Source organism: Halichondria panicea, chromosome 2 (genome assembly GCF_963675165.1).
Source record: "Halichondria panicea chromosome 2, odHalPani1.1, whole genome shotgun sequence".
NCBI classification, from domain to species: Eukaryota; Metazoa; Porifera; class Demospongiae; order Suberitida; family Halichondriidae; genus Halichondria; species Halichondria panicea.
Window position 1 is genome coordinate 2,415,808 of NC_087378.1, and position 13,764 is coordinate 2,429,571.

A 13,764-nucleotide genomic window follows, 5' to 3' on the forward strand; every position below is an offset into this window, starting at 1 on the left:
TATTCAAGGTTTAAAAAAATAGAAACTGGCTAACTTCGAATACAAGCCGCGACAGTGGCACTATTGTAGTCACGTGCCCGGGTACGGGTAAAGAAGAACTGTTTTTCCAGCTCCTCTTTAGACAGTTACCTAGTATTTACACAGTATGCCTGTCCCAAAGCAGTACCAGCAGGTACTAATCAATCATGTACAGTATATGTATAAGCACGGTGTGGTGTTAGGACCAATAATAGTGGAAATCATTAATTTTTATGTCATCGGTCTGTATTAATTGTAGATGGACAGTGTGGAACCGATGCAGGTGGATGAAGATGGGACTCTCTCTCAAAGCAATGACTTCATCATAGACAATCCGAACTTCGACCTCGACCAGTACGCCAACAGCTTTCAAGGCCTGGCTAAAATACGAAGGCTGATGTTCATCGCTAAGCACTGTCCAACACTGCGTGCAGACGCACTCAGGTACAAAACTAAACCACCATGGGCCTCAAAAGAGAACAAACGCGTGCCTGTATAATCATAGTGCGCAAACTTTGCCACCACTCAAAACCGTAATTGATGTAATTACAGCGCCAGAAAAATTTATTGCACTTCTGAGTGGCGCATCTTTTAGAACACAAAAAATTGCGTTCAGCCCAGCTGGCGCCTAAATTATGGTGTTGCTTATGTTCTACAGCTAGTATAGAATTTGTAGAGAAAATAGGCACGGTCTAGCTCAGTTTCACTTGCTAGCTGCACCATTGAGAGCTGAGTGACTCGTGAACAACATTCATTGACTGTAGCTATGGGTTAGACAACTGTTTAGAAGTGAAGGAAGTCAAAGATGCAGGATGATTGTCTTGGTGTCTCAAACAAGCCTTTATAAGCGCCAGAAAAAAAAAATTCCACCAACGGTTGGCACTTCTTTTAGGACCTAAAAATTATGCTGATGCTGACATGGCGCTGTAATTACATCAATTACGGTACATATTAAAATGTCTAGGACGTCAATTTCATGAGTACAATCACGCACTTCGATAAATAATTGTATTCTCCCCCACCACTAACTGTTTCCTCCTGACCCTAAGGCACAGGTAATAGTAATGTCTTATGGTCGTAACTTCAGAATAATCCTTGTTCAATAATTGGAATAACTCGGTCCATTGTTACCTCCACTATTCAGACTGAGTCTACAGACTGTGGAGGGAACTCACAACACTCCTCTATTCAGTGAGCTAAGGCAGAGAGTACAACAGGCTACAGGTGACCCCAAGTATTCCCCTGACGCTGAGGACGCTGTGACCTTTGTCACTACCACCAACAGGAAGGCAGCCATCTTGGTAAGCAACGGGCAGATATTGAACTCACACACAGCTTCTCATAGGTTCCACTGTGAGGCAGTAGATCATTTTTTCCTGTTTGTTTAGTTCGTATAATTATTATAGGAGGGGTACATTGGTGCCCCGTGGGAATCCTTGTTGCTGTTAGGAGGAATTGTGGAGGTTGTAATTGGTTTAATTAATGAGCTTGTAGGAGGTGATTATTGACGGAATTTTGGGAATCAGGAATTTAGCCTTCGTAAACCATAATTTCAGACATTCTCTGCACACATGCACACGTCAGAAACCGCAGGTTACATTTGTACTGTTGCTTTTTGTGCGACGGTTCAGGTTCCCAGAACTGATGACTGAATTAACTATTAACATCCCTTCCATGATAATTAGAGACCATGTGATTTACGAGCTTCATTTGCCCCCTCTAGTCTGTTTGCAAACTCTCTTCCTGTTCGGTGGTTCTAAAGTTACTCTGTATGCTTACCGCCATTGACTTAGGGTACACATTTTACATGGTTGGTTAATGACGCATGTCTGTGGTCATCACTTCAAAAATGGAGTGAATTTCATGAATTTGATAGTTTGTTTTGTATAGCTAGTACAACATGAACATATTTGCCAGTGGGCAATGCTCCAGAACACTCTGTATACCGTGTGTGCTTCAAACATAATTATAGGACTTTTGCGGGTGTTGATTGCTTTGCAAAAATTAAATCGCAAAAAAGTATACCGGTACATGTTTTGTATAACATTATAATCCTTGCCAAAACGCAAAAGTTCCGCAAGTGTCAAACTTTCTGATGATTTGGCTCATTTTTAGTACTATGGTAGCCAACATGTACATAATGCATGTGTCTGTATAGCGCGAAATTTTCAAGGCACTTATATTTGTGGAATGGCTTCTAAAAGCATTTCGTTGCACAATGTTCGTGGGATGACTGCTTACTGGAAGCCACGCCTTTAATCTTTGCATGTTATAACAGATAATTATTTTCGTGTAGGATTGCTATCCCATGAAAACAGCGAAAATTAAGCCCCTCGAAATTTCGCTGCTATATGGTTACCAAAACAGTGTTGTATTTTCTCATGCGACTGATACATTATAAGTAGAACACCCCAAATATGGTTTTTTTTGCGGCTGACTTAGATCATCCTCTTAATTACTTGGTGAGTCCCCTGTGTAGAAATGTATAGCCGGTTGTTGCTTATTGTCTAGCAACCAATTCTTGATCTGTATAAAATCATGTTATTATCTGGGTTCCCGGTGCCCATTCTCAGCATAATATCTGCACCACCGTATGTTCAAAGAATTTACGCTACTCAATCATATTGATGATCATGTTTTAATCTTCTAGGAAGTGAATATGAGTTATGAGTACAGAATTTGCATATCTGTCACTTTTGTCACATGTATTGTATTACACATTCACAGAAGACTGTAACAAATATTTTTCGGTTATGTATTATTATATGTACTAAGTAGCCTTTTTAAGCAAAAAGTAAGTAACCCTTGATTAAGCCCTGTTTCCTGTATATGACCATAACTGAATTCTCCTTTACCCTCAATACTCACACAGCTTGAGCGATTGGACTCTGACCTGAAGAACTACCGCAGCAATTCAATCAAGGAGAGCATCCGGAGAGGGTTTGACTCTTTGGGGGACCACTATGTTGACTGTGGAGAGCTAAAGTGAGAACTTGATGCACGTAATTTGTTAATTGCATATAAACTGTCTACTCTCACCGTTGTTTGCTTCTCACCTTATAATGTATGGCTTAATTATGTTTTGGATGGACTCACATGATTGGGAGCAATACCTTTAGGCTGATATACATGTACATGTATACTTTTTTGTGAGTAAGTGTACAAAGCTTTGAAACAAGCTCAAGCCCTAGGGCGTTTTTTTTTAAGTGATTGCATAATAGGAGTATAAGAAGTGCGTAATGGTTTTGATGTCTGAAATTCCTTGTCTTGTTAGTGTAATGGCTTGTTCTTGCATTGTACTGCCACATGCTCACCCACACATACACCCTTGCTCCCACACGCACAGTCAAGCTTTGAAGATGTACATGCGTGCCAGGGACCACTGTACCAGCTCCAAACACATTGTTCAACTTTGTCTGAACGTCATTAAGGTCAGTCTGATCCAACTGTACATTATTTGAGATATATACCTATAGCGAATGTGAATGTTTGACTCTACACTGTACGTAAACACATACATATAATTACACAAACAGGAAAATGTCTTAAATTGTTTCTATCCACCCCACTCAATATTCCCATGTCTATGAATTGTAATATGCCGTATAGCGGGTATATTTCGAGGCTGTAAACTTTCGCGGAATAATGCTTGCATGCGATATTAAATTCATGGGTATAAATGTTCACGGTACATGCTTAATCAGCCAAAACCGCGAACATTTATACCCTCGAAATATATATGCTATACGGTATCTGTACTGTACCAGTTCCCAGACTATTTATTATAGTGTAACCATTTTGTATCACTTAGTGTGGTACGCCTGTGCTGTAGTATAGAGTAGTCATGCTCTTATATATTGTGTGTTCCCTGCTGTTCTCCACAACTGACTAAGAATGTGGTAGTGAATGGTTTGTATATATAATTGTAGTACTACCACATTGACCACTCCTCTGCCCACTGGAAGCCAAGGGTCTCGGTAAGAGGTACTTTGATGGCATTGTACCTTTGAAAAGATGCAGTGTTGATATGTTTATGTAGTGCTATGGGATGTTGATTGCAGTCCCCAGCTCATTTAACATTTCGTTAATACATGGAGCATGATTGGTATGAGTTTGTGAGTGGATACAAGGCATTCAAAACATTTGCTCTGTACTCTTAGAGATAATTACCCCTAATTTGTGAACATACTTGCGGGTTTTGTTTCATTAGATTAGTCTCTGCTAGTATGTCTCTAGGGCTATGTTGATTATGTTTCCATGGCAAGCACCCCTACAGTCATCAGTGGTAATGGACAGCTGCTCTGCCCATGCTCATATTAGTGCATCACTGTTGTTGCGTTTGGCCTTTGGCCAGATAGATGTACAGAACGAGTGTTTGAAATTGTAACTTAAGCTATGGACACTGAAAGTTAGGCCAGTGAAACATGTTAGAACAGTTTTTACCTACCCGCCTAACCTTATCCACACACACACAGGTGAGCGTGTTGCTTGGCAACTGGCAGCAGGTGCTCAACTACTACAGTAAGGCTGATGCAAGCATGGAACCTATTGATGTAAGCCTTTCTCTAGCTAAAATTGAATTGTGATATCCATTGACTAATTGTATTAATTTTGAATTAAACTTGTTGTGACTAGCCTAAGTGTGTTCTCCCACATTGAACTCCTGATGACATATCACATCAGTGTGGTTGCCTAGAGTACCGGTCCTCTGTTCCCTAGCAACCCTAGTATAAAGGGTAATACCTATAGGCGGTCCTCTGTTCCCTAGCAACCCTAGTATAAAGGGTAATACCTATAGGCGGGCTGTCTGGTTGCATGCATGTGTGTATGTAGGCCATACAATTATAATTATAGAGGTGTAATGTAAACCTCACAGTCTTTTACCTACCAATTAAGCTCTGACATGCTGTACCAGGAAAAGCGGTTCACTTTCATAGTATGTGCCCTACATACAGTGTACAACTACCCGAGTACAATTGTACCCAGCCTCTGTGTTTCCCGTGCAGCTGAGTAAAGGCCCCCATTCTGGAGTGACTGGTGCTCAGGAGACTGCCTGTAGACTGCTCTGTGCCGCTGGGCTCGCTGAAATGCAAAACAGAAAGTACAAGAATTCAGCTAGGCTTTTCTGTGCAGCCATTATCGAGCACTGCAACTTCCCAGATGTGAGTGTGCCTGTCTCTTAACAATATCACTTTTCCATGACTATAATGGCTACAGTGTATGTGTGTGTGTGTGTGTCGTTGACTATATCGCTATGTAGCCTTAATGGCTGTCTACGATACTCAGGTTTCTATTGTACATACTTAGTAATTAAGGTGCGGTGATACAAGGTCTTGCTGTACATTCGCCTTGGGCAATTCACAGAGTTAGCATGATGATAGCCCATAACTGAATGAGATGTACTACTCACAGTGTGCACTCTAACCTGCCTAGCTTTTGTCCCCCTACTGTGTGGCAGTGTATGGTGGACTCTGTGCATTGGCTTCCTTTGATCGCCAGGATCTCTATACTAAAGTTCTGACTAGCAGGTAATCAAAACCAGCTCATCTTATAGCGTATTTAGTTATACTTTCCCATATTATGTTTGCTTCATTACATACACGTTAACCGATGGTAATACCTAGCTAACTGTATAAACATGTTGTGACCTTTCTCTGTATGTGTGCGTGACTAATTTCATAATCAATACTAATTTGCAGCACTTTCAAGCAGTATTTGGAACTGGAGCCACAACTTCGTGATGTGATCCTCAACTTCTACCACTCTCGCTACACTTCCTGCCTGCGTACCCTGGACGAGATGAGGTCCAGCTTCATGCTCGACATGTACCTTGTACCACACATGGACATGCTCTACACGATGATAAGGAACAGGGCTCTTATACAGGTATGCATTGATTGTGAGGTGGATTGACTGTTTAAAGGTTGTACTTGTTAATTTAAGCTGTTAGCATAAGTTCGATTGGTTCACTTGTAGTGTTTGGCGTATGTCAGATAGTTTTCTTCCTTGTTGCACATAATTATAGTGTACAGTGGCTAGTTACATGGTTCTTGTGGTTGTTGACTTGAAGGAACATGTGTTAGGATATGTTGGTATTCCTCAAGGAATTCCTTTCTTGTTTGGTTAGAGTGATTTGGAGAAGTTGTACAAGGGTTCGGCAGCTTTGATACAAACCACACATAATTATGAGCACTTAATTCATAATTGTTCTCCACACAGTACTTTAGTCCCTACTTGAGTGTGGATCTTCATAAAATGGCGTCTGCCTTCAACACGAGTGTACCTTACTTGGAGGATGAACTCACACAGCTGATTCTAGATGGCCAGATCTCTGCTCGGATAGACTCCCATGCCAAGGTGACATTCCTAGTTACACTGTGTGTACGTAATGTTAAGTTTTTATTGGTCTCTTGTACAATGTATTGGCATTATTTGATATACATTGTACATAGCTATTGCAATCTGAGAAGCTTTCCTCTGATATACATTGTACATAGCTATATATTGCTATCTGAGAAGCCTTCCTCTTCTCCTGGGATTCATTCCTGTAGTAACACTATCATACAAATCACCTTACAGATAATGTATGCTCGGAACGTGGACCATCGAAGTGCTGTATTCCAGAAGGTGCTGGAAGTTGGAGAGGCCTACCAACTGAGAACTAAGGTACTGTGTGCTTGTGATATTATATAATACACGTATGCCGTATATACAGGATGCTGCTCAAAGCCTGACATGTACCCTAACCCTGGTACCTTAACACCCTTGACCCCTCAAAAATAGTATCTATCCTATTTAGACTACTACCTCTATACAGGCCTGTATTTAAAGTTGGTAGCACTAATAAATGAGGCGGGTACATATTCTATTGTGTGTAGGGTCACTGTGTAGTCTAATCTTCCTCTAAGTACCCCAATATTTCAGTAATTGCTCCGAACAGTTGCTTTCTAGTGCACTCATTTCCTACTTATCCCCCCCCCCCCCCAGGCACTGCTAATTCGATCACTACTACAGAAGCACAACATCTGTGTGACGGTGGGTGTAGTGTGTGTGCACTTATAGAGAATACGACTGCTTATACTGCATATGACTTGTAGTAGTTGTATGTGGTAGGGATCATTAGTTCTATTTGTGAAATTTGGTCTGCCAAAATTAAACATTGGTTTTGTGTGTTCTATTCCCTCTGCAGCATTCAAGTGACTCCAAGAATGGGGACAATGAGGTCGTGTCAGAGTCCACCAAAAGAGTCAAACAATGACAACCTTTATAGTGACCCTGATTTTTCAAGTGTTTTGTTTAACTGTGTTTACATCATTACTCCCAATAAAGGCTTAATAATTATTGTGCACATTAAGAAAATATTTATCCTTGTTGGTTCCATAATAATAATACTGATGATAGCTGTACAGATGTCTATAAAACATACTTTTTAATTTATAGAACAAACGATTGTTCATTCTAACATGGCTTTGGTGACATTAGGTGATGATTGATGATGGGTATGATTGATCAGTCACTGAAATAACCTTCTTGCTGCTGCTTTATTATAGCACTACTGAACTTCAGGAGAGCGGAGTCAGGACTGGACAATCCTGTATAAAAAACATAAATAAATTACGGCAGGCTCTCACTTAACTCTCTGAACTACGTTCACCTCAATCATTAATTAAGGTGACATTTTTTGGGAGTATTAATTTCTGTGAATGAGAGTTTGCAAAATGCAATGAATCTCATTATAAAACCTGCAAGTAATTAGAAACACTATAGAAAATGAGCTGAACAGTGAAATTGCAGACAAATTACCTCTGAAAATAAGCCACCTTAAGGTATAATATACTTTTCTTTGGCATGAATTGCTAGCTAGATGATCATTGGTGCACGAAACACTCAATACTCAACCTGAAATGCAGCCATCTTGCTATTCCGTATACTGGTCAGTCCTAACCATTTTATAATAATCATAATACGGCCGGATATGACGTTAGGGTGTGATTTAGTAAATGGAAAGAGCCATTAAATGAGCCATGGGTTTGAAGAATGTCAGCTGAAGCCATTTTTCTGAATTTCTGCCAAACTGCACTGTCCCGAAGGTGAGTCTACTGAAGTCATAATTAACTCCAGATGTGCTAGGGATGTTTACAAGCCAATAACATTGTGCATACAAGCTTAGCTGGATACTTAAAACTAAATTCTTAAAAGTGGTAGGTGCATTACAGTACACAGTGGAGTAGGAACATCTAAAATATTGGGGGGGGGGGGGGGTGACCCCGTGTTTCTACTCTACTGGTACTACAGTAAGTGGAGAGTCCTGATTACAAAAGCTTAGCTTACCTTCAAACATTTGTCTGGCTGCTTCTTTGCTGCGATAGACCTTCTCCTATATTCACGAATAATCATACAGTACATTCAGAATGTACACTCTACAGAACTCACTACTGACTCCTTGGTTGTTGAGTTTAGTTTCCCAGTTTTGGGCTGCTCAACGATAGCTGCTGCAAACTTTGGAGAAACTATGGGTGTCTGCGAGAAGATGTAGTTATCCAGTTCACCTTGAGGAGTTTTTACCAACTGTGTTCTTGATTTTTGTTGCCTCTGTTTTGCCTGAGAAGCTTTCCTCTTTGGTTGAAACGAGTAGTCCGCATCACTGCTTTCATTTTCATAGTACTGGGGTGTACTTCGCTTCAAACGTTGAGAACGCCGTGTATTAGCTTTCTCGCTCTTTATAATCTTTCGCTTATTTATCCCTATGGGAACAAAAGTTTGGTCACAAATACGGATCGACACACACACACAAACCTTTTATTTTCTCCGAATTAGCGCCATTTTTGATTTGTCTATTTCTTTCTTCCAGTTTAAGTATGCCAGGAATCATCTGGCTGCATGCTGACAAGGAGTACTGTTTTGTGAGGTCTGCGTCACACACGGTAGAGATGACTTTCTGATCAGTACTAGTCGGTGAAACCTTTTTGGCTAAACAGTCCTTTGAATGAGCTTGTTGAGTATGCACTTTGAAAGTATCACCTTGATAGCTCAACAAATCTTTTCGCAAAGGAACAGCTTGATCATTTCCACTAATGCATCTTGCTGCTGAGATTGGTTCCCCTCTCTCTGGCTCAGGTTGAGTATAAATGGACTTTTGAAATGAAGAAATGCTGCTTGTAGATGCAGTGTTTCGTGTTAGAGAACCTCCAATTAGGGTTTCTAGACTCTGAACTCTCTTGTGAAGGTCTTCAAACAGCCCATCAAGCTTTAAAGACAGCACGGCATTCTGGGATTGTAGCCATGTAGGCATCGCATGTGAGTTTACTCTTTCCTGCAGTGGATATTTGTGCGTATGAATGGAACTGTCACAATTGTGCTCCTCACCTGATAACATTGCTCCACACACTGCTTTAGATCCGCTATACTTGTAATGATTTGAGATGAAAATTTCTGATTCCTTGTGATCCCTGTAGTAGTATAGGAAGCATTTAAATTGAATACAGGGACACTACCCACTTACCTGACTGTTGCTCAGCAACTGCTGCTCTCAGCTCTTCAATATCATTCTTGAGTTCACTCTTTACCTTTGTGTGTGACGGAATAGTACAGTTGCCTATTATTAGATAATCAGTCTAACCTCTTTCATTCCTTCTTTCACTGCTTTCTGAATTTCATCCATAAAATGTTGGCTGTATGGTGGAACAAATTTCTGATGGATTTGAGGGTTCACAGATTATTAAAAGCCATAAAAACACTTCTAGAAGGTATTATTTGAAGGCAGAAACTCTACTGCTATATAACACAGGTACAAGTAAAGATAATGACCAGAATGAACACAAAAAAGTACTTCTCAAATTTATCCGCTTGCGTTGTCTTCCACACTTCATAACTCTGATTGGATCTGCTTGTTTGAGAATCTTCAGACTTTCTCATAGTCTTTTGTTGCTCTGGCTTGGAAGACTTGAGATACTTGGAAAAAAACATCCGGTTTAGGGGAATCTTGATGGAGAGAAACAAAATAGTTACTAGTAACAGAAATAGGTTTATGAATGAATCAAGCACCCAACACCTAATAATACGCTTCTTTCACAGTGGACATTTACAATGTATCTACCATAATCGGCTGAAAAAGTCCCTCAATTGTAAGTGCCACTGATAGATATTTCGCTCACATAATTATTACCATTTTATGTATATAGTCTCGCAAACATTTTATTGGCGCGAGGATTACATAGTTTGTATTTACCACAGGTAACGTTCGTACCTTTGGCTGCAACTTCAGTTGTCTAGAATCAATTTTAGAAGCTATAGCTTTTGATCTTTGCTGTGTGGTGGATCGCTGAAGAAACTTGTCCACAACCTGACTCTGTGGTTGACTGTGGGTGTCAGGAAAGAGCTCCATGGAACTGGGTGGGTCCGAGCCGCATCCAAACAGTGACACCTGACTGTTGCAACACTGAGACTGGGAATCGTCTGTTCCATTTGTATTCTCAGTCATTATACTATGAAAATAGAGTAAAATGCTATGCAAGTTATTAAAATACATGGTTTCTACCTTGGCTCAGAGCCCAGAAGAGAAGCTGGAGAGACCTTGTTTCCGAGCATTTAAAATAAATATGAGACACAGTGCTGAGTTTAAATTTAATACCCACAGCTGCATGCAGTGTGTGGATTAATTGATCTTTACCAGACACACAATAGGTCAAAATTAGCCTGTGAATTCATCGACCCTTTACCCTTAAGCTTGTGTGGATCAACAAAAATGGTGATTAATTGACACTTACACAACCAACCATGTACATGGATGACAGAACAATTAACATACACTATTAGGGAACATACACTATTAGGGAACATACACTATTAGGAAACATACACTATTAGGGAGACACTATAACGTTAAATGTTCAGTCAGCCTTTCCTTTTTGAGTGGTAGGAAACAGCTGCTTTGCTGGATTGAGCCCCAGGAGAACGACATGGCGTTCATAGTTCTTGCTTTGACGGAACTGCTCGTCTGTTCCATGCAAACGATCCAAAACACCAAACACACCATAGTTTTGGTTAAACCTAAAGGGAACAAATAATTATTATTGTTGTAGGCATAATCTTGCTAGAGACTGGCTTACTTGAGGTGATGGAAGTCATGAGCTTCGGGGGACTGTAGAAATGGGAGATGATAGCCACTGTGTGTGATTGCGGTGTTTAACAGTGCAAGTGTGAACCACAGGCTCGCAATTGAGATGTGAGAGCCCATGATGATTGGTCCAAGTCCTACTGGTCCCAAGTTGCCTATAAAGTGCTCCAGTGGGTGAGAATATAGTGATGTAATGCCAGTAGGGGCAGTCCATTCGTGGTGGGTCTTGTGGATGTACTTGTACAGCCAAGGGTGGTGGAAAAGCCTGTGTGCATGGTGTGAGAGAAAATGGCACAGTTGGTTTCAAATTCCAAACACATTAAATTTTCTGGCAGAGTTAATTGTCTTCACTTTGTCTGCAGAAAGTTGATGTAGACACACTCAGAATCATATTCTCTAATACTGTCGTTAAATACCGTATAGCAGGTATATTTCGAGGGTATAAATTTTCGCAGATAGACCACTACAAAGGATTTCGCGGATTTTATTTTCGTGATCTGAGTTCCAGCCTTTTGGCGTATGCGCACATCAACATGCAGCCGTACCTCCACACCGTTAGCCTTGAATCCACGCCAAGCCTATATAGAATCGGTGAGGCACTATGTCCTCCACCTCTAGCAGAACGGTTGCTGTGCAGGCCATGGTCAAGGGATACAGTAGACGTAGAGCAAGCTAGCTGGCTATACCGGCGTTCTTGTCTCTTGATTCCTTTTTCATTGTCGATAGGTGTGGTCAATAATACTGAACACGCCTACTATTCATTAAAGATATAAATTTTTGTGGGTATAAATTTTCGTGGTACTGGCGAAAACCGCGAAAACCGCAAACATTTATACCCTCGAAATATACCCGCTATACGGTATGTTTAGATCAGCTAATGTTATTTTTTTAGTTGAGTTTTGATTATCCTTATAGTTCAGCCCTGCTCAGCTATCAGTACCTCTATCAGTACCTGTGTGTGTAATAGAATCCAATTTCCTCAATCACCATATAGCCAGTGAAGTGCAGCACGGTGGTTGCAAACGTTGGTAGTTCGTAGCCAGCATGCATTCTCCCCAATACAGCAAGGGGGTACATGACCAACTGAAAGAGGAGCCCAACTACAACAATGTTGAACGCACATCGCCAGAGAGCCTTCTTGTATTTCATCCAAGACACCTGCATTGTCAATCATCACACGATGCAACACTTTATTAGCCATATTTCAATGTACTCGCAAGCAATCATCAACAGTATGCTAAGTATGTTGTACAATTCAATGACCATGCTCAGACGAGGTCCTTTTAAGCAGATTCATAGTTAATTAAATCACATTCTCGTAACCTAAAATAACACATGCAGCATTAATGAAATACCACAGGAGCATACCCACCACTTACAGGCACTCCTTTGTCCTCTTGAATCTTATATCTGAGAAAGACTGAGGGTTTGCCAGTGAGATCCAGAACCAAGAAAAATATGTTGCCAATTGTAAACGTAAAAATTCCCAACAACCACACTCCTACAAGATAGAACAATTATATTTTTTATACAAATAAACTATTTAATCTTACCATAGGTGTACATATTAAAGAAACTTTCTCCAGAGAGCCAGTAGAAAACAGCCCAAATACTCGACCAAAAGTTCTTAGAAGCACCCCAACACTGCTCCACATGCCTACATGGAGAGCATGCAGTTGTAGGGTTAATGAATCCATTAGCCAGACAAATCAGCAGTTCACAATGCAGTTTGGCTTCTCCTAATTATGTTTCTTACACTAAGTCACAATAGGGATGCCGTTTTCAAGTACATGCTTGCCTTCACAACAACATCTCACTAAGTGCTGTATTTACCTTGTTGGGAGAGTGCAATATTTACAAGATAAGGCGTATAAAGCATGTGAAGCAATTCCAGAGTCTAGTAGCCATTGGTACACTAGAGTTCATGTAGCATTTTACTGTATTGCTTTCATACATGTCAAGGTGAATGTACCATATCAAAGAGTTCCTCAGAGCGATGAAGATGATGAGACACGACGCAGTGATAAATATTCCTTTCTTCAGGGCCTCATATGGACCAACCAAATAATGCCTTTTCTGTAAATAAAATCATTTATCATTATCACCATATTAAACATGAGGGAAAGCTATTAGCAAGAGTTGCATGCTAATGGGTGACACCAAGACCAAAACATTAAGAGACAACAAACAGCACAATAAATACACCATTACTTACTGTTTCAAGCTTCATTTTACTTTTGTCATGACCTGTCATGACTTTGTTGAGTATCTGTTTTGTTGAGTATCTGTTACTTCCTTCTTATAAATTTTCTTGTGTTTTATAATTATGGTGTAAAATCACGTGATTTTACAAAGAAAGATTTCCAGATTTCCAGATTTCAAATAGCCAGTTAATTAATGGTAACATGGATGGCCGGCTAGAGGGAGGAAGGGAGGAGAGGTGACTATCGTTCACTGCCTTGAATCCAGGCCTTTTTCTCAAAGCGTCTGGATTCAAGACTATTTCTGTGTCAAGGAAAGGGTGTGGTCTCATTCACACCCTTTCTCCCTTAATTAAACGTGGTGTCTAAGATTTCAGAATTTCAATCAAGATTCAATTATGCTTGATTTCTACTGGCTATTTCACTTTG

General features: G+C 40.3%; 3 protein-coding genes across 5 annotated transcripts; 1 reads left to right on the forward strand and 2 right to left on the reverse strand.

The window, feature by feature from the left end:
* The first annotated feature begins 11 nt into the window (after positions 1–11).
* LOC135331843 (COP9 signalosome complex subunit 1-like) lies at positions 12–7,392 on the forward strand. Its single transcript, XM_064527102.1, has 13 exons — positions 12–172; positions 278–462; positions 1,163–1,319; positions 2,891–3,003; positions 3,365–3,449; positions 4,494–4,571; positions 5,025–5,180; positions 5,452–5,546; positions 5,718–5,904; positions 6,238–6,375; positions 6,598–6,684; positions 7,006–7,053; positions 7,208–7,392. The coding sequence occupies exons 1-13, from the start codon at positions 146–148 to the stop codon at positions 7,274–7,276; spliced, it is 1,425 nt and encodes a 474-aa protein (XP_064383172.1). The 5' UTR covers positions 12–145; the 3' UTR covers positions 7,277–7,392.
* On the reverse strand, positions 7,372–10,702 carry LOC135331840 (uncharacterized). 3 transcript variants are annotated; one of them, XR_010393061.1, is made up of 11 exons: positions 10,556–10,702; positions 10,265–10,502; positions 9,848–9,999; positions 9,638–9,689; positions 9,521–9,584; positions 9,385–9,467; positions 8,815–9,331; positions 8,452–8,762; positions 8,350–8,395; positions 7,673–8,144; positions 7,419–7,610 (listed from the first exon to the last, which is right to left on the reverse strand). XR_010393061.1 is itself a non-coding variant. In XM_064527100.1 (10 exons), the coding sequence occupies exons 1-10, from the start codon at positions 10,603–10,605 to the stop codon at positions 7,528–7,530; spliced, it is 1,611 nt and encodes a 536-aa protein (XP_064383170.1). In that variant the 5' UTR covers positions 10,606–10,702; the 3' UTR covers positions 7,372–7,527. The 3 variants fall into 3 exon arrangements, 2 of the variants coding, with proteins under 2 accessions (XP_064383170.1, XP_064383169.1); XM_064527100.1 differs by lacking the exon at positions 7,673–8,144 and having other exon boundaries at positions 7,372–7,610; positions 8,455–8,762; positions 10,247–10,502; XM_064527099.1 differs by lacking the exon at positions 7,673–8,144 and having other exon boundaries at positions 7,373–7,610; positions 10,247–10,502.
* Positions 10,703–10,744: 42 nt separating this feature from the next.
* Positions 10,745–13,634, reverse strand: LOC135331848 (fatty acid hydroxylase domain-containing protein 2-like). Its single transcript, XM_064527112.1, has 7 exons — positions 13,350–13,634; positions 13,107–13,210; positions 12,688–12,791; positions 12,514–12,635; positions 12,087–12,292; positions 11,127–11,399; positions 10,745–11,067 (listed from the first exon to the last, which is right to left on the reverse strand). Exons 1-7 carry the CDS (start codon positions 13,386–13,388, stop codon positions 10,908–10,910), a joined length of 1,008 nt encoding a protein of 335 aa, XP_064383182.1. The 5' UTR covers positions 13,389–13,634; the 3' UTR covers positions 10,745–10,907.
* Positions 13,635–13,764: the final 130 nt, after the last annotated feature.